Genomic DNA, 19,869 nt, shown 5'->3' with positions numbered 1-19,869 from the left:
CTAGATCAGCAGCAGACTGACATTCAAGATATTGATCTGTAATTTTGCGGGCTCATTCTTTTACACATCTGAGTTATCTGGGCTATTTTTCAGTCGCTTGGAACTCTCCACTGAGCAAGAGATTCATGATAAATGGAAGCTAAGTATGAGACCAGTGCTGAGGAGTACCCTGTAAAATCTAATTGTGATTCCATCTGTATATGGTGACTTATTTGTATCTAACTTGTTCACCCACTTTTCAGCAGTAAGGATGCCTATTTCTGAGTCCTCCATTCCTTTTGCTGTCTTTTATTGCCACAACAGCCTGGTCTAAGAGTGACTGAATAGAAGCCTCCCCCATGCTTAATCATTTTATATAGGATCTGTATTTTCTTAGATTCTCAACAAGATCTTTCTGTGGCAGAGTATGCTTGTTTTGTTTGTATAGCTCTATACACACAAACAAGGTAGACTGAATTATAACAGGCAGTTTGCATCAACGGCAAGTGAATGACTGTATTACCTAGCAGGAATAGCTGCTATTTGAAGAGAAACTGAAGCGAACAGGGGAATAAATAAAAGGGTGCAGGAAAGAACCGATCCCTCTTATGGTCAGGAACACTCCTGCAATGACGGATGCCAAGAAAGAGTTTTTTTATAATGTGGAAAGAACCACTGTTGAAAAAGACAGGCTGCAGCTGTAACATAACCTACTGGCCATAGTGAGGGCTGGTTGACTTGGCAACCCTTGTATAGGATAAGGTCATTATTGGGCATATCAGGGGTTAATCTTTGCAAAATAGGGCTACACTAAGGAAAATAACATTAAATGTAATTGTGGAGTAGACAAATTATTCAGCTCGTTATTCAGTGTTAATGGTGTCCAGCCTTCAACACAGAAGAGGGCCACCGTGAAATGCCAAAAAAAAAAAAAAAAAAAAAAAAAACACTGCAGGTGGCCTCAGCTGGCATAAATAACAAGGGATCAGGCAAATAGTGTTCTTACAACAGCAGCAGTCATGATAGAAAAAAATACTGTAACTCGGTCATAACCAGAGATTATCAGTAAACACTTCCGGGCTAAGTTGCCGTGGTCAATCTGTAGAAATTCTTCTCCCTGTCGTTTCGTTCTCAACTACGGAGAACGAAACGACAGGGAGAAGAATTTCTACAGATTGACCACGGCAACTTAGCCCGGAAGTGTTTACTGATAAAGACGCCGGCCGTGAAAGCCTACATGGGATGATAACCAGAGATGTTTTTAGTTATACAGAGAACTGAAATTCATTACAATGATGTGCACCATCTTGTCTCTTTATCAGTTTATCAGGCAATTTCTTCTGAGGTTGCACCAAACATTTAAGTATGTGTCAGCCAATCTTAACATACGCAAGTGCTGTCCGTTTAGCACATTTAGCACAAAATGTGGGTCCCAGTTAACTTTTTGACAACACACATTACATGAGCAAAATGGAGCTGACTGCTCATCTTGTCTTCTCCTCATACTGCTTTTAAGATTCTAAGTATTTTATATGTATCCTCCCCTCGTGGTCTCGTGGTTGCATTCTTCCTTCCCCAGCACGGGGTCCCAGGTTCGATTCCCGGCGGAGTCAGGGATTTTCACCTGCCTCGAGATGACTGACTGTGTTGTCCTCATCATTTAATCATCATTCATGAAAGTGGTGAGTTTGGACTGAGCAACGATTGGGAATTTGTACGGGCATTGATAACCGTGCAGTTGAGTGCCCCATTAACCAAACATCATCCAAAATTGTGTGTGTATTATACTTGTAATGTTTAGGTGAAATTTTGAAATATTCTGCTTGGTAATTGTCACTGAGCATGATTAATAGTCTTGAACGTAGTTACAATACAGATATGGATTATTACACAACCTGACTACATCAAAATTAGTTCACAGATTGGAAAAAAGTCATAGATGTGAAAGAGTAGGTCTTAGGTGTCCTATGAAGATATAAAGAAGTAGCATTAACATATCTATTATCTTCTATTCAGAGAGAACACAATGGAGTAATTAATAATTTTTATGGTTTCAGTGATGGGACTGTACGTGTTTTCACCCAAGATGAAGAACGTATGGCACCAAGTGAAGAACGAGAAGTGTTCAGAAGTCAGGTTACTTCAAAGTTGATGAGCATGAAGAGTAAGAATGCACTTATTGACAAAAATTTGTAAGTACCTAGATACACTGTATTCGGCATTTAGACGCTTAAATTTGCTTGGCAATGATAATTTTTAAGCTCCTAAACTTAAAGATCATATTCTTCATCCCTACTGGGTGGTATCAGTAGAAGGCATTTATCAAGGCTTTCAGTAGGTCAGAGTTCTATTAGTGATGTGAGACTACTGCCACTGTCATACAACTAGACAGTTCAAGATTGTACAAAAACGGTCCCCTTCACTTCCCACTGCTTGGCCCCTCGCCCATCAATATTGACTGCCATGTCTAGTGCTGGCTGGTCAGTTGACACAATTCACTACTTCTATGTTGTTGTGATACTGTAAGAAAGCTGTGTGACCTTTATGTGCTTACTTTCATGATGAGCTCTGTAATTCAGAGGTGGTGTGGGTAATATAAAGCCAGGATAGTCAAGTGGCCAGTGTAATGTACTTTGTACATACTTTAAGTTGGCCCCTTTGTGGTATGCAGACGATGCTGGGACCGAAAACATGCAACTGGCGGGGGTAGTGCATTGGTGGCTTGGACAAGACACGTCTCCCCCTGTGAGGGCAGCCAGTTTGTAGGGTCAATCCAAATGAAGTGGTCCAATAAAAATTAAGTTAGTTGCTGGACCATTTTAAAATATTTTAATTTTTTTATATGTGATTACCCGATAATTGAGAAGTTCAAAACAGTTTTTTAATTTTACCATTCAGGTTTACCAAATGGCGACCATTTTCGTTTGTAAGTGTGTGACGATGTTTCAGTTGAGAGACGTTAGCAAAAATATGAATAGAAAAGTGTCCTTTACAACATTGTCTATTATACAAAATACCCTAAATTCAAAAATTACCAGTCAAAATGACCTCCAAAGTTTGGTATCCAAATTTTCAAAAATCCACCTTTTAGGCCCAAAAATAACAAACAAGTAGTGATTTATGAGAGTCTATTTTTTTCCTATAGTTAGATATCATACACTACTAGCCTCATATAGAGCAAGAACACTTACAAATGTTTCCTTAATATTTTATAAATTTTTGAAATTTGAAAATTTTCATTTTTTGTGAAGTTTGGGGTTGGTTATCTCAGGTGGGACTGAATATAAAAATATGATTTTTGCACAGTTTGTACACCTATATGATAGCAAAATACTGTAAAAATTTCAGCATTGGTATCTGATGATACGAATTTTTGAAAATGAGGAGATAATTCACATTACTCTACAACTGATCTTATGGCTGTTGCCTATTCATTTGTGATATTGGTGGGATATAATCAATTATTATTGAAGTAAGTACTGAATTATATACAAAAAGTGGAAACATCACTGAAATTAACATTTATATTATTTTGACAAACTTAAAATAAATATTTTCAATTAACATCCTTTGAGATGCGACTGTTCCTAAACCTGGTGGTGAATGTTAAGAACACTTATTTCTTCAGACAGCTTCTGTGATATAGAATAAGACCTCCCAGTTGCTGTGGTAATTTCAAGCACTGAAAGTTTCCTTAAAACATTTTTCATTGGTATCCAAACTTTGTCACCAGTAGGGTGGTAAAAATGCACAAAAACGTTGTTTTCCAAACTTATTCTTTCAACCTTTGCAAGCCACTACTGTTCATCATACACACATGCCCCTATGTCATTCAATGTTAAAGACAGAGATGTAATTTTACCGATACAATGATCCTCATAAATTTCAGTTTCTGATGTTACATAGCATCAAACTAAGTTTTCTGCAATGCCAAGGTATTTGTGGAAATGCCTTGATCCTTTTATTGCTATACAGTTTTCAAATCTGGTTTGAAGTGTTGTTTTCATATGCAGAACCACTTCTTTCTTGATTAGAAAATAGGTAATGCCTTTAATATTATCCTTGCAAAAGACATACATGTCCTGTACTGTGAAAATTTGGTCTGTGGTTGATCTTTATAGGCTGGCTTTACTTCACATTTTGTTGTACTCTACCACATGCATTTTTACGATGGCAAGATACAAAAAAAGTGCCATTCAGCCTCCTACCTAAAGTCTACTTCGTGGTTGCACTGATTTGAAAAATTCTTTTTGTTCTTATACTGACTACCACTTCCATCTGAAAAATATATCAGCTTCTCAATCTTGGGAAAATTTTCTTTTATGTAATTTATTACATACTTTTGACCACATGTACAGCCAAAGTGTTGTGCTCAAAGTAGTCGCTTAGAAAGCAAATTTAAGGATTGCAAACTTCATCTTTCTCATTTTTAAAGTAGAGAATAAATGGATGCACTGTTGCCTGGGCATTGACCCAGTGGTACCCTTGTATTGCATCCTGAATCACAAATGTAAAATTTTCTGCAAAATCAGCTAGCACTATGCATTTAGTTTCATGAAGTTGTGCTTTTTTTGTCCTTCAAAAACTTGCTTTGGATTTTAGAAACATAGTGACGAATTTTGAGTTTTTGTAAGTTATCAGTTGTAAGTGTTCTTGCTCTATATGAGGCTAGTAGTGTATGATAACTAACTATAGGAAAAAATAGACTCTCACAAATCACTCCTTGTTTGTTATTTTTGGGTCTAAAAAGTGGATTTTTGAAAATTTGGATACCAAACTTTGGTCATTTTGACTGGTTATTTTTGAATTTAGGGTATTTTGTGTAATATACAATGTTGTAGAGGACACTTTTCTAAAAATAATCGTGTCAATTGCAATGTTGTAACTTAACCCAGTGCAGAGATATTAAAGTTTTCGCTAATGTCTCCAGACTGAAAAATCGTCATGCACCTACAAATAAAATGGCCGCCATCCAGTAAAGATGCAAGATAAATTATTTTTAAAAAACTGGTTTGAACTTCTCAGATATATGGCAATCACCTATAAAAATTAAAATATTTAAAAACAGTCAAGCAACCATCACTGGACCATTTCATATGGATTGACCATATAGCTAGTACAAGAAACAAAAATATAATGGGTTAATGCATTGCAGAAGTTATGCGAAAGGTGATAGAGAGTGTGGTTGTGGTTTGATGCCACTGTATGCCTCAAACTTTTAAGATGGGTCAAAGTAGGTGTAGGTGTAGTTATATGTCGTCATTGTAAATTTTGTTGTCTTTTGATTTCTCTACATGTCCTTAGTTTTTCAAGCAGTCAGTTAATTTTCTGGATACTTTCATGAATGGCATTCAAACAAAGTTTATCTTGGTGCCTACACTGTAACTTTTGTCCAGTAGGTCTTAAATGTATGACAACAGGATAATTCATGGGTAACATTGGTTCAATACTTAAAGGCAGCTTATTGAATGGCAGTATGTGAGAATAGTTTTATGTTCCTTTGTCGACATGTACATCATGCCACAAGAGGAGAGTCCCAATTTGGTTCTAAAAAGGCTGTGTGCACTGTCTAGACCCATCTTTGTAGATCCTTCTCAGGCTGAGGTACGTGTTAATTATGGAGAGCAACAACTGCCAGTATATGTGACCTCCTTTCTTCTATATTTTGTGCTCATGCTTAATTTCAGCAGTTTGGTTGGTGGATGTTGGACATGGATAAAGAGTGATTAACAGGGAGAACATGTTTCATTGGGAAATATGGCCATGTTTCCTTAACAAAAGCATTTCTCTTTACTTTGTGGATATTAAAGTTCCTCAGATTTAAGTAGAAAAATATTCATTTGAAAGAATAACTGTTACATATTTTATTTCATTTATTGAATTTATTAGGAAAGTGTGTTACTTCCAATGCCTAGACCCAACCATGCTCTTGATAATGGTAAAATGTTTAGTTTCAGTTTAGCACTGAAGCTTGTCATGGCTGTATTGCGTTTCCAGATTAATCTTTCATGCTATGACAGTCAGCCTTTATAACTGTTCAAATAATAATAATAATAATAATATGTATCACCAACAGGTGCTACTGAGAATGTGATATTGATTTTCCCATTGATTTCATGTGTAGTGCACCATCCATAAATAAACTGAACACTTACTTGCTGTCATCCTAGCAATTGACAAAAAACTTCTAAACTCATACGTAATCTCCATTACTATTTTCATGGGGTTTGGTGGCTCAGCTTAGAGTGCTTGACTGCAAATCCAAAGGTCTCTGGCATGATCCCTGGTCAATCCTAAGATTTTCATTTGTCACTTATAACTTCTTTCGCCTCTGGTGATGTTAGCTGATATGAAGAATGCAGAGTTGCATTGTGGATCAGAATCAGTGTTAAACTGTAGGTCCTGCTTAGTGATATAGTGTGGTTTTCAAAACAATCTTTGACTTTGTGGCTGCCACTCTACGACCCTCATAAATATCTAACAAAAACCTTTCACTGTTCACAAAACAAATCTACTTTGCTGCTGTCACTACTCGTAAAACACAATGACACAGACAGTTAAAAAACACAAATACTATATTAATCACTGTTCATGGACTTGACAGTTCTTTTCTTTAGTGGACAGCGCTGTTCTTCATGTTGTCCTACATCACGTTCAATCGAAACGTGGTCAATATCCTCGCTGTCTTCTTCCGCCTCTTCTTCTACCATATAATATTTACAGACATTTTAAACATGTTCTCTTTCATAAATTTTGCCAGTTCGTATATTTTCCAGTTTAGAATATTCATGTGCGTAATTTCAACAATATTTAAGGACATTTGTGGACTGATGGAATTTAATTTTGTTATTAGCCTTCTTTAACTGAACATGCGACCTAACCAGGAGATGGTCTCCCTTCTATACACTATCTGATGCATCAGCTTGTCATACTGTGGCTTCACGGCATTGGCCTTCTTCACTAGCATTTGTTCCACCTGATTTTCTCCTCCCATATCTCATCATCAGTGTAGTTCATTAGGATTTTTCTCTTCAGGTTGACAGGCTCCCTGTTAACCAGAATTTTTGTAGAATCTTGTGGTTCATTATTGATTACTTCATCAAAACCGAGCGAGGTGGCGCAGTGGTTTGCACACTGGACTCGCATTCGGGATGACGATGGTTCAATCCTGCGTTCGGCCATCCTGATTTGGATTTTCTGTGATTTCCCTAAATTGCACCAGGCAAATGCTGGGATGGTTCCTCTGAAAGGGCACAGCAGACTTTCTTCCCCGTCCTTCCCTAATCCTATGAGGCCAATGACCTTGATGTTTGGTCTCTTCCTCCAAACAACCCAACCCAACTTCTTCAAAATTGCCTTTTAACTGACACCATTACCCTTGTTTGATTATGACGGTTACACCTGACATATGTAGTTTCTCTCTCTCTCTCTCTCTCTCTCTCTCTCTCTCTCTCTCTCTCTCTCTCTCTCTCTCATAACTCACTCCACAGCTTTCGATGCTGGTCTCTATCATGAAATAAACAGTGGCTGTACATGATGTCTTCTTAGTCTGGGCCAATTTCTTACGTTCAAACTGGTTACCATGGCCACTGACAACTTTTTTTGATGTACAGACATTTATGAGACAGATCCTTCCATTCTTTTATTACCGTACTGCTCGTGGCCTTTTTTGGTGGGTACAGTTTTGTATATATCGAGAAAAGCTTGATAGTTACAACATGTGTTGTTCCTCATGTCAGCCTAGGGAAAGGTCCTAGTAGCTCAAGCACTACTGTCTGTTTAATCCTTTTGCCAACAAAGGGTACACAAAACCTTTGTATTTAATGGCAACAGTCTTGTTTTGTTTCACAAATTTAACATGTTGTCAGTAAATGTCAGAACAGTCTTGTCTCAATTTTCCCAGGCACTTCTTGGGTCTAAAGTGTCGACAGCTTAAGTGCGTATACCATATGAGATCATCTACAGCATGTTCAAGTATGCACAATTTCCACTCTACTTTCATGATATTTGATCTTCAGTACAATACCCCGTCACACATTAGATAATACGTTCAACTTCTATCTTCCCCAGCTCACCCATTCTTCGTTTTCATCAATAATAGCTATTTGTCAATATTTTGCTTGCCATATATGTTTTTCAGTATTCTGTGGAATGTTCCTTTTGTGAGCTATACCTTTTATGGGTAGCATCCTGTGTTCTGGTGTCGGCAGTTCTGTTTTCCCATTTTCAAACCAAATGGCAAATGTGAAAGCTTGTTTAGCACCAAATTCTGTTCTCTAAGTTGTACTGCATTTTGAAATTTAGTGCAGATCTAAGAGCCTTCCCTGCCATAATTCACTTGTTAACAGGAGTGTCCTCCAACCAGCTTTGGATTTTGACGATATAACACACCAGTTGGGCAATACTTGGCATGATAACCCTCACGAGGACAGCCAATATTTCGATCAATCAATGCATACACAAGGACCATAGGTGGAGCAATGCATTATTGATTTGCTCAGTTTGTGGAGCTCTTTCTCTTGAATACATAATCCAGATTTATTTATTTGTTCATTTTGCTGCGATAACTACAGAATCAAACTGGTTGTGAACTTCAATTTTAACTTTGTATTATGAAGTCACCGGAAATCATGGTAGTAAAATTCTTGCATAACAGTACAACACACATTGTAAAAAAGTTTTACATCATTGTCACATTGCGTAAGCTTTGGGGAAGTTTGTAGCAATCTGCCTGAAGTTTTTCGCTAAGGATTCATGTAATAGAGAATTTAGAGTATGTCTTTATTGTGCACTGCTATTGACATGGTAGTTTAATTCCAGTTTTAGGTGTGGCATATTTTGTTTCCACAGTTTGCAGTTTATGTGAACTGATGAAATGTTGTGTAAATGTGTTGCTGTGGTCCATGTGGCTTAACGGCTTAACCTCTTCTGGTTTCTTTTGGAATGAGAAAACCTGCACATCCATTGCCATAGTGCCACATCCGATAGCTGTGGAACAGCAGCCACCTGTCGGTTTCTGTACGAATGTGAAGTTTTGGAATTCAACACTTTTCACTCCTTGGTGACCAATAAGTGAATTTGCTGAGCCATGTAGGTGCACAAAGCTTATTAAGGCATCCTTCTCCTCAGCAAAAATCTCGGATATTTTCAACCCGCCACTCTTTTCCATAAATACATATAGCATATTCTTCTACCTGGAAGTCCGATCCATTTTGCTTCTGCTGTGAGAGCATTAATGGCATGAAATTTGCTTTCATCGGCAAAGAAGAAACTGAACAAAATAGTGTTACAAGAAGAGCAGTTTTAACATAGGCATACTTTAGCAGTAACTAGAGAATATCATCATTTTTTGTCAATTGGTGAAACAGCAGTTCAGATCAGCAGCTTCTCAAATGATGCATCATCTTTTTTGACCAAAATCAGTGACAGTAGTGGAGGAGATATATTAACATTGAACCTTCAGCCAGGACAGTATGCTGCATGCATTTATGCTAGAGTTGGGGTTGGAAATACCTGTGAGACTTTTGCTGAGCAGAAGGACGCTTTAATAAGCGCTATGCACCCACAAGACCCAACAAATTCACTTTATTGGCCAAGGAGTGAAAAGTGCTGCATTCTAGAACAGCATATTATTGCAGTTATTGCAGCACCCTCAGTGAGCCTGGCCAGCAATATAGTTTCCCTCATGACATTCTACAGCAAATAAATGGCAGCTGTAACAAATTCAAGTATCTTGAAGAAAACGTTGGCTAGGATCCTAAGAGACACCTCATCTAGTGTTGTTTACTGACAATTACAGAAATGTATCATCAGGCTTGGGATCTTGTAGAAAGAAACCATATCAGGCTTGGGATCTTGTAGAAAGAAACCATATCAGGCTTGGGATCTTGTAGAAAGAAACCATATCAGGCTTGGGGACCTATGGTAAAGAAACGCACCAGTGGCTGCTGTTCCACAGCTATCAGGTATGGCTCTGTGGTGATGGGGTTGCTGGTTTTCTCATTTCAAAAGGAACCAGCTTTGTTTGTCATCATGAGCCATAAAAACACATTCACACAAATTTTAATCAGTTCAAGTGCAAACTATGGAAACAAAATACACTATACTTAAATCTGGAATTATTTTAAACTACCATGTCAGTAGCATTACACAATAAGAGACATACTCAGAATTCTCTATTACATGAATCCTTTCCAAAAACTGTCAGGCAGGCTGCCATGAACTTCCCCAAAACTTACACGATGTGACAATGGTGTAAAACTTGAAGGCAGTTTTAACGATGTGTGTTGCAGCTGTTAGTAACCATTTTACTACTGTGTTATTCAGTGTCCAGTGCATCTGTAATACAAAGTTAAAATTTGAAGTGTACAACCAGTTTATTCTGTAGTTGTCATTACAGAAAAACAGGGTGAAATATGTCATGGTGAGTCGTGACAAAAGACACCACCCCCTTTTGGTTTATTTTATCCCTTATTATTTCTTTTAAAAAGTTGTTCTGACTCACTTTCTAGTCATCAGGACTTTCTAATATCACTTCCCTAGAGAGTTCTAAATAATTATGGAACATAATAAAAATGTTAAAATTAATTTGAGTACCATTGGAATATGAGCATATTTTAAGTACAACTCGCCTATTGTTTTTTAGAGCCTTATATGCTCACATCTGTAAACTAAATCTAGTTTTTTTATGTGGTTTAGAAAATGGTCTTCCTAATGAAAACTGCAGGAATAGTTTGCAGAAGACTTTGTTGGGAAGGTGGGCTAAAAATAGCCATTTTTAGCATTTTTACAAATTTGTGAACTTTGCCCCCAATTTGTACACTATTGGAAAGCAGTAGGAGAATGAAATTTTATATCCTAAAACCTTGTATTGTAAATTATTATATGTAAGATTTCAGATTTATCCTGCAATTACTTCCAGAGATATAAAAAGCTAAACTTCACATTTTTTTCAAGCGTCAATTTTTCAGCCTACTTTGTATCAAATTACCTATATGAAAATGGCTCAAGAAATCTTTTATAAAAATTATTTCTATTAATAGAGTGCACAGAGTTGTACAAGGTGCCCTCATTTTCTTTCAAGAAAATATTGCTCGGAATACCATGTCTCAAAGTTGCCAAAAACTCAGGGTTTACGTTCGATAGTTGTGCTATGGTGTCAAAAAAATGATTGTATCTCTGGAAGTGAATATGTACAATTGTTCACAAAAAATTTCAGCAAAACCTGTGATGTTCATGTGGTTACGTTTCCAAAATCAAACCACTTGGCATGGAACGGCCCAGACGATAGCAAATTGATGCAGTTTTTAATCAATATATCTCATGCAAGAAGGAATGTGTTGCCTAGTCAAGAAATTGGCAAGTCCTAAAAGTAGGATACAAGCCTGTTTTTGTGTTGTACTTGGAGAAGTACGAATCTGTTATACTGCAAGTGAGAGAATCAAATAAAATAGTAAACATTATCAAGAGACAAGAAATAGCCTGTAAGTTTTATAGAAAGTCATTTTGATCATGTATTTATATAAAATATCCTTTTTTTTTTTTTTTTACAGCTATTTATTGTTGTAACTCATTACTTGACCTTTGTTTGAGCTGATGAAGAGTGAATCGTTTACTCGTTCTTTTCTTTTTCTGGTTATTGGTAAATGATGGACCCAGGTTTCATCTTTGGTGAGAATTACTGAGGCATGTACTTTACAATAATTACTACAGTGTCATCCAGTGTCACTCACTGGTTTTCCATCACTATGTCTTCAGCGACTATTGTGTTTTCTAGAGTCAGGGTGTGATATGCTCTAGCTGAATAAGGAGAATCGTCCATGCACATCACTCCATTTTCAAACTTTCATTTCCATTCATGCACTTGCTGCTTTGATACATGCATTACCATATTTTACCTTCATTATTTGATGATATTCAGTTGGTTTCAAACTGTCACAATACAGAAACTGAATAACCTATACCATATTCTGTGAACCATGGACAAAGGGCAACAAATGGATTAGATATCGTTCCATTTTGGGGAGCATGTGACATATTGCATTGCCCCACTGCAGACTGTTAATGAAGGGCAGAGCACGTGACTGGCTCAAAGACTTCTTGAGTAATAGAACCCAGCTGCCCTCGACAGGGTGTTCATCAGAGACAACGGTATTGTCAGGAGTGCCCCAGGGAAGTGTGGTAGGATCGCTCTTACTATCTATATAAATTATCTGACAGACAGTGTGAGCGGCAATCTGCTGCTGTTTGCTGGTGATGCTGTGGTGTATGGGAAGGTGGTTGTGTTGAGTGACTGTAGGACGACATGAGATGACTTAGAAAAAATTTCTTGTCGTCGTGATGAATGGCAGCATGCTGTATATGTATAGAAATGTAAATTAATGCAGATATGTAGGGAAAACAATCCCTTACTGTTTGAATACAGCATTAGTAGTGTGCTGCTTGACACAGTCACGATGATTAAATGTAATGACATCATGTTGCAAAGTGATATGAAATGGAATGAGCACATAAGAACGGTAGTATGGATGGTGAAAGGTCAACTTCGGTTTATCGGGAGAATTTTGGGAGACTGTAGCTCATCTTCTTTGTCGTGACAGAGAGAACTACATCAGTTAATGTGCCCCAGATAGTAAGAGCTTTGTTTGCTCTCATAAAGGGAATACAACTCATTCGGACTTAAATCAGCATTACTGGGTTTCAGTCCACTGATAGTCACTGCTGTTGTGCTGTGAGAGTTCTTACTAGGGCAACATTGGTTTGGCCATGTTGGTGGAGAGAGTTAGTGCTCAAAAATGGTACAGGAAAGAAGTCCGGATGAGGCAGAATCTCTAAGACGGTTGGAGGCAGAGTGGACGATGTGGAAAGGGTGGGCTCCGTCGGATGGGCTGCGGACATGGCCAGTGTAATCTGGGAGTGATAGAGAAATGAGCACTGACAGGTCACTGTTGTGGGTTGCATCGGGCCTAGTGGAAGAATACTGCCGTGACGATCAACAGTATGTGACCTACAGTAGAAGAATCGGTGATCGATAGCACTGAGTGCAGTGACTCTCGCACAACGAGTGGCAGCGCTGGTAGTATGCATTACTGTGGTGGCTGCAGCAGATGGGGTCGACAGCACCTGGTGCTTATACCATTGTCTGACCACTTTCCTGCCTCTCCTGAGGTGGTATTGCCAGTGACGCGGAGAGGTGATAGCCCGCAGCACATGCCTGTGTTGGATCCCATGCAGCTACTATATCCTTCACTCGTAAGAAGAGGTGGCAAAGCTAGCTCAGAAGTGATGCAGCTGCCACCAGCTAGGGGGTGGAGGGGGTGGCACTCTTGGGAATGGTAGGTTGGCAACAGTAGTCAGTGGCAGCCAGTGAGAGGTGGCACACAGACCAGTAAAGCACCCGACCCAACATCATTGCAGTAAGAGGGTAGTCTCCAGCAGGAAGATCGGCGATGGAGGTGGCGATGGCGACCAGATGCTAACTGGAACCTGCGAGCAGTGTTGGGCACCCAAGGAGAAGGCATCTCTGCAGGTGTGTGACCTAACACAAGTTAAACAGACAGACAAAAGGCTGGTGGGATATTGGCACGGGGCTGAGAGGCTCTGCCAGCTGAAGGTGTGCTGTTAGGATGTCAGCATGATGCTGACAGGCTCAGCTGGGAGCAATGGCGATAGGGTCTGCTTTGCTTATGGTAGTGAGAGGCGTGTAGCTTAGGTTCAGTAGAAGTTCCGTTATTCTGTTTCATGCGCTGTAGCAGCTGTTGCACCTGTATGATTGGGAACATCGATGCCATACTGAAATCACACACACATGCAGTGGGGGAGGGGGGTGTAGCAGTGACTGTCTTAAGTAGTGCACAGAGATGGGTATCTGCACTGAGCAAGCACACGAAATCCACACTTTGTTGCCAGATTTTGTGTCATGGCTGAGAGCCCCTTGATAATTTTTGTCCCCCAGGTAGCAAGATAAAGGAACTTTACTTACACTCGTAAACAGAATACAACAAAACAGTCATTCAGACTTGAATCAGCACTACTGGTTTTTGATTCATCAATAGTCCCTGATATTGTGCGATATCAATGCAGCCATATTATTGCAGAGTGGCAGGGCTTAAGGACAGTCCAGGAGAGTGGTCTTGGAGAGGTGCAAGCTTGTAACCGGTCGGAGATAGTGTGGCAGTTGTGGATGTTGCGGAGATATGGGCTCGATTGGGTACAGAGTAGCGAAATCGGATGAGGCATTGAGTGATGACTTGGATATGGCTCGGAGCAAAGGTAACTGAGGCTGATGTGGAGAATTGGATAAGATGTGGTGTGCAGACTTGGCCATGACACAGTGTGATGGTGTCGGCAAATGGTGTTTGAACTGCGGGGAGGAGTAAAGACTCTGATGTGGCTTGGAGTCAACAACTGTGCTGAGGCAAAGGGAACTCCGACTCAGGAACTAACAGAATGTGGTCAGCACTTGGCCCAGACCAGCTCCTGATGTGAACTGGTTCTGATTGGCTGGGTGGTATCCTTTATAGCTGCCAGGTGGAAGAATACTGCCATGACGATAAGTGTGCACATGACCTATGAAAGAAGTATCAGTCCCCACAATGGCAGTGCTGACTGTGGCAACTCCCATGTTGCTAGCGGCTAGGATGGCACCATGAGTCACTGTGGTGGCTGCAGGAGATGTGATTGACAAAAACGTTGTGTGCTTATGTTATTGTCTGTTTTCCTGCCAGTCCCACAGTTGTCACCAATGGCCTGGAGAAGCAGCAGCCCACAGTGCCCATTTGTGTTGCTTAGTAGTGGACCCTAGATAGATACCATATCATTTATAAAGGAGACCACGTATAGAGCAGTGGTACGACCTATCTTAAGTACTGCTACAGTGTTTGGGATTCTCAGCAGGAGCTTTGTGAACTCAAATGGGAATTCCTGGAGGAAAGACGATGTCTTTTTCTGAAACACTGTACAGAAAGTTTACAGAACTGCATTCGAAGCTGACTGTAGAGTGATACCAACGTACATTTCACATAAGTCTCGCGAAGACAAGATAAGAGAAATTAGTGTATGTACTGTGGCATATAGTTAGTTGTTTTTCCCTCACTCTGTTTTGTGAGTGGAACAGAAAAGGAATTGATTAATAATGATACAAAGTACCCTCTGCCATGCACCATATGGTGGCTTGCAGTGTGTGTGTGTGTGTGTGTGTGTGTGTGTGTGTGTGTGTGTGTGTAAATCTTGTATATTTTTAGTGGACAGCTGTTTTTACATGTTCCTGTGCAAGTGTTGGCACATCTATATGATGCTGCCGTCTAGTGAACACCTGACAATGTTGGGAACGTGTTTGCTGAGACACTAGTGGTGCCATTTTTCTGTATTTTATGTCGCAGTTGTTAATCACTTGTTCAAAGAGTCACTTGCCTGGATATATCGCAATGATAAAGACTGAATCAATTTATAGGTTATTAAATTAATTTATATTTAGATACTTCCAGTTTTCACAAATTATGTTCAAAAATGAATAGTTAGGTATCGGTAACATTGATCTGTCTTTATTGTTATCTTTGTTTTTCTTCTGCAGATGTAGTAGAAGAAAAATGTCTATAAAGGTGTGTCACATGTAAATAGGTGCACACTCACTGCATGTAAATAGGTGCACACTTACTGCAAAGTGTACGAATAATTACCTCGGTATCCTTATTTGTGTCGAATGGGTAAAACATCTATAAGTCCTTGAAAGGGGACCTGTCAGAAAATTACGTAATTTTTGAGGGAGAAAGTTTTAGACTTATCCAAAGTACATAGGAGATTTTGACCAAAGACTTTACATAACTCATTAATGTTTTAAAAAATTGAGTTGTCTCACATCAGTGAATCTTATACTCAACCATCTTACTGCTTTCCTGAGACTGGTTTTGTTGTGCTGCTCGGATTTGATTTTTCTTCTGTGTTACTTCTTTTTATAAAAAATAAAAAAAAAGAGCCTGGAAATTCTTTGCGTCATGAGCAGTTGTAATGAAATATTTTTTTTAATGCAAGGAACATGATGAAAGTTCAGTTTTTACTTCTTTGAAAATTATCCTTCTTTCTACCGTTATGGACAGTTATCCCTTAATATTTGAGAGGTATTATAGTTTTCAGTGATTCTTTGGAATGGTGTTATTTATGAAGAGTGATGTATATTATTGCACAGATACTAACAATAACTGCTAGTTTTGTGAGAGTAATAATAGTTTCATGTTTGTATCTGGACATAAAATATAGTATGGACATTTTTACGAGTTAAGTGTGCAGCAGATGCTGTATTTTGTGTTGCTATAAGTATCTGCCTAACATTTTCATTTTATTTACTGTTTAGTTGTACTATGCAACAGGCTATTTTTCAACATCTATTGATTTCAGGCTTCCTGGTCCAGGAATATTGGCTAGACCAGGTCAACAAGATGGACAGACAAGGCTCGTTAGAGAAGGAGATGCTGTGATGTGTTATAAGTGGTCCTTAGAAGATGAGGAATGGGAGAAGATGGGAGAAGTTGTTGGGTCAGGAAATGGAGCTGGAAAAGAACTTTATTGTGGACAGGTATTCTTCTCCATTCACTTTTTCAGTAAATGTGTGTCATAGAAAAGAAATTAATTTTCTAATGTGTAGCACTTGATATGAGATGGTAGAATTTCTTTTCCTAATTCATGAGCCCAAAATAATATTTGAAGAGCACCTGCATGTTTGCTGGTTGAGTTAACTCCAGACTGTTTTCTGTGCTATCTCATATTGATAATGTGCATGGCATTGGGGGTGGGGGGGGGGGGGGTGGGGGGGGAGAATTTGATTGTGTGGTTCAGAAATACAGACTGGACTATACGGAAGAATTCCCATGTCTCATACACTCACAAAAATCTATTTCATCATGTATCCTGCAGTACTTGTTGACGCGATATTGTTGTTTCTTCAAAGGATGGAGAGAAGATTAGAGTAACAGAAAAGATATTTGATCGTATGTTTTACTTTTTTGTTAATATGATTGTGTTTGAAGTGTCACTTTATGCTTTCATTTGGCTTCTGTGTTACACTTAAAAAAAGAGCCTGGAAATTCTTTGTGTCATGAGCAGATGTAAAGATGTATTTTTTTAATGCAAGGAACATGAGTTTTTACTACTTTGAAAATTCCTTTCACTGTGGTTACTAATAGAGCGATGTTTTTGGTGGTTTGGTCCTTTGAAAATTGATCATGTTTCATGCTCCACTAACATTTTTCTTTTAAATAACATTTATATTGTATATTTTGAAAACGTGTCATTGAGATCGAATGTTTAAATTTCGTACACCCTTCTTACTGAGGGTTAAAGACCTAAATTTTTACTTTTTGAGTGTTACAATAGGGCTTCAAATTGTCCTAACCTCTAAATTGGAAGCCTGCACCTTTATTTTAGGTTTGGTTTGTTACCTTATTTGCTTTATGTGTTTAGTATGTACCATGTGATCTACTTGGTAGCTTTATGTACAGTTCGTATTCTTTAGACTATAGCAAACTGAATGATTTGTCTCTATGTCATATTGTCCATTTGTGGTTCACACACAATGTAAACATAGTGGCTATGGCACAGCTCTCACTGTCCTGTTTAATAGCTTATTAATGGCTTACTTAAGATTCAAATTTCTACTTGTCCACCAGAAAAAATGGCTGTTACAACATTTTATTTCTTTCATCCATTTATCATTAATTCTTAGTTTTTTACCTCATTAGAGTGTAGAAGCTTCTATGGCAACCTCCAAAAAAAGAAATAAAAATGCTGGTACATCACAATTGTAGTCTTGATTTTGAATAAAATGGCTTTTTTTTTAACAAAATGGTAGCACCCATTACTTTTCTTTTTGTTTTAAAAACCACAACAGGTTTCGGCCCCCAAGGCTATTATTAGAGCTACGTGAGATTAGCAAATAAATTTTGAAAATTAAGCATTTTGAAATTTCAATTTAGCTTTTTATATCTGAATTTAGCATTTACTTTTTTTGTTTCTTTATGCAGTTAAACGACAAAATTCGTACCTTAAAGTTTGATTTTTCTTTTCCACTATTCCCAGTTTTCTTATAATAACAAAAAGTAGAAGAAAATAGGAAATTGATTATTTATGGAACACATCATCATAATTTTATTTCTCATTCAAATTACCACTCACTCACTATACACCAATATAAATAGGTTTATCTATTGAATGCAATCATTGAAGTTGTTGCAATAGTGTCTGGCTTCATTGACCTCCTTACTTACAATTAAATTGTATGTTGAGAAGTACCTCTCCGCATCCACACTATTGCAGATAAAGCGGTATTTCCAAATTCATCATATTAAAGCTTTTCAATTAGTAGAAGCTGCAATATATCAGGCTTCTCATCATGCCTCAAACAGTCAATAAGGTGTTGATGGAATCATGAATATGCCTCAATAAAACCGTCAGTTGGAATGCTTTCAAATTGTGGAATTGTTTTTGTTATATTAACAGCAGCAGAATTGTCCAAATTTAACTTCGGACCACAAACTGCAGGGTTGAAGAGCTTACCAATGTTTTCGTAAAAAATATTAGTTGGGTCTGGTGCTGTGTGTTTACATAGCTTTAGTAAACTTTTCATAGCAGCAGATTTAAGACAACTTTTTTGCAGATGCTTTCTGTGCCTCTCTTTGGAATGTGTTTATATAATTAATAGTGCCTGTTGAAAACAACCTTCAGAATTTCTTTTCAGTATTGATTTAATACTCTCAAGTTCCTCCCATAACAATTGTGCAAATGGGTAAGTCGTTCCCTCTAGTGTTGTGATGAAACTAACAATGCTAGCACATATGTCACTTACAAATTTGCATTACAGGACGACTATATCTGAGGCAGCTTCATTTTTTAAGTGATCCAGAATGAGCTCAATGGCAGCATTTTTGTTTTGCAGTGATCTGAAAAATTCGATGATATCTGTTAAATATGTGTCCAAGTACTTCACTGCATGGAACCAAGAATTCCACCTAGTGATTATCAGGTCGGGAAAAAGGTTTTTTGGCAGGTGAGGATATTTTTATTGGAGAAACTGAAGGTAGGCGCTTTTCATTTTGTGAGAGTGCAGGAACACCATTTTCACTTTACTCACAATAAAATTTAGCTCCTTTAGTTCTTTCATAAAGACATCACTGACTAAGTTCATTTTGTGGGCCCAGCACTTGAAATGTATTAAATGGTCTCCAATCAGTACTTGAAGTGTCTCAAACAACATCCCATGTATGCAGCAGAGTCTGATACTAAACCCACAACATTTTCATATTTAATGCTGTAGTCTTTTAGGGTATCCACTATGGCCTGGGCACAAGTACTTCTGTTAGCAACATCTAAAAAGTTGCATGAAGCCAGATACAGTTTCTGTTCGGAAGTTGAGGTCATTGTCCGAAATAAAACCGCAAATACGCGCCTTCCATTTTTGTCACTCGTTTCGTCAGCGATAATCACAATAGGTACATCCCTCACAGAATCTCTGATTTCTTCTTTCATCTGCACTTACTAACATATTCTCGTCGAAGTCTATCTGAACTTGGTATACAACCAGCGCCGGGTACACATTTGTTAAAAAAGGACCTAACTTCAACCTTATCTAATTTTGTCAATGGTATGTTGGCCTTTAAACACATTTTAACTGTATTGTGGTGCATACATTCATTGCCAGTTTTCACTTTTGTGGCTCTGTCTAACATCTCGCAATAGCAGCCTGCCTTTTTGATGAAGTTCCTGCAACCACTGCAGACGCTTTTTTTGCCCTGTGACTAGCACTATTAATGTGTTTTTCTAAATTGTCCTTCTCCCAGTTGAGCTTCTCATTACAAAATAAACACATAAAAGTGTTTTTATTGTGAACATGAAAACCTTCTT

The 19,869-nt window shown here is 38.2% G+C and overlaps 1 protein-coding gene across 2 annotated transcripts in view; it reads left to right on the top strand.

Moving 5' to 3' along the window:
• LOC124722501 (phospholipase A-2-activating protein) overlaps window positions 1-19,869 on the top strand; it is a 139,445-nt gene that overhangs the window by 76,542 nt on the left and 43,034 nt on the right. For both annotated transcript variants that reach the window (XM_047247655.1, XM_047247656.1), the window contains 2 exons: window positions 2,037-2,171; window positions 16,372-16,549. In XM_047247655.1, the coding sequence (XP_047103611.1) occupies window positions 2,037-2,171; window positions 16,372-16,549 (313 nt within the window). The remainder of the gene's footprint in view (window positions 1-2,036; window positions 2,172-16,371; window positions 16,550-19,869) is intronic.

This window comes from Schistocerca piceifrons, chromosome X, assembly GCF_021461385.2.
Source record: "Schistocerca piceifrons isolate TAMUIC-IGC-003096 chromosome X, iqSchPice1.1, whole genome shotgun sequence".
In the NCBI taxonomy this organism is placed as follows: domain Eukaryota; kingdom Metazoa; phylum Arthropoda; class Insecta; order Orthoptera; family Acrididae; genus Schistocerca; species Schistocerca piceifrons.
The sequence above is the reverse complement of the archived record's forward strand: the minus strand, read 5'-3'. Positions and strand labels throughout refer to the sequence as shown.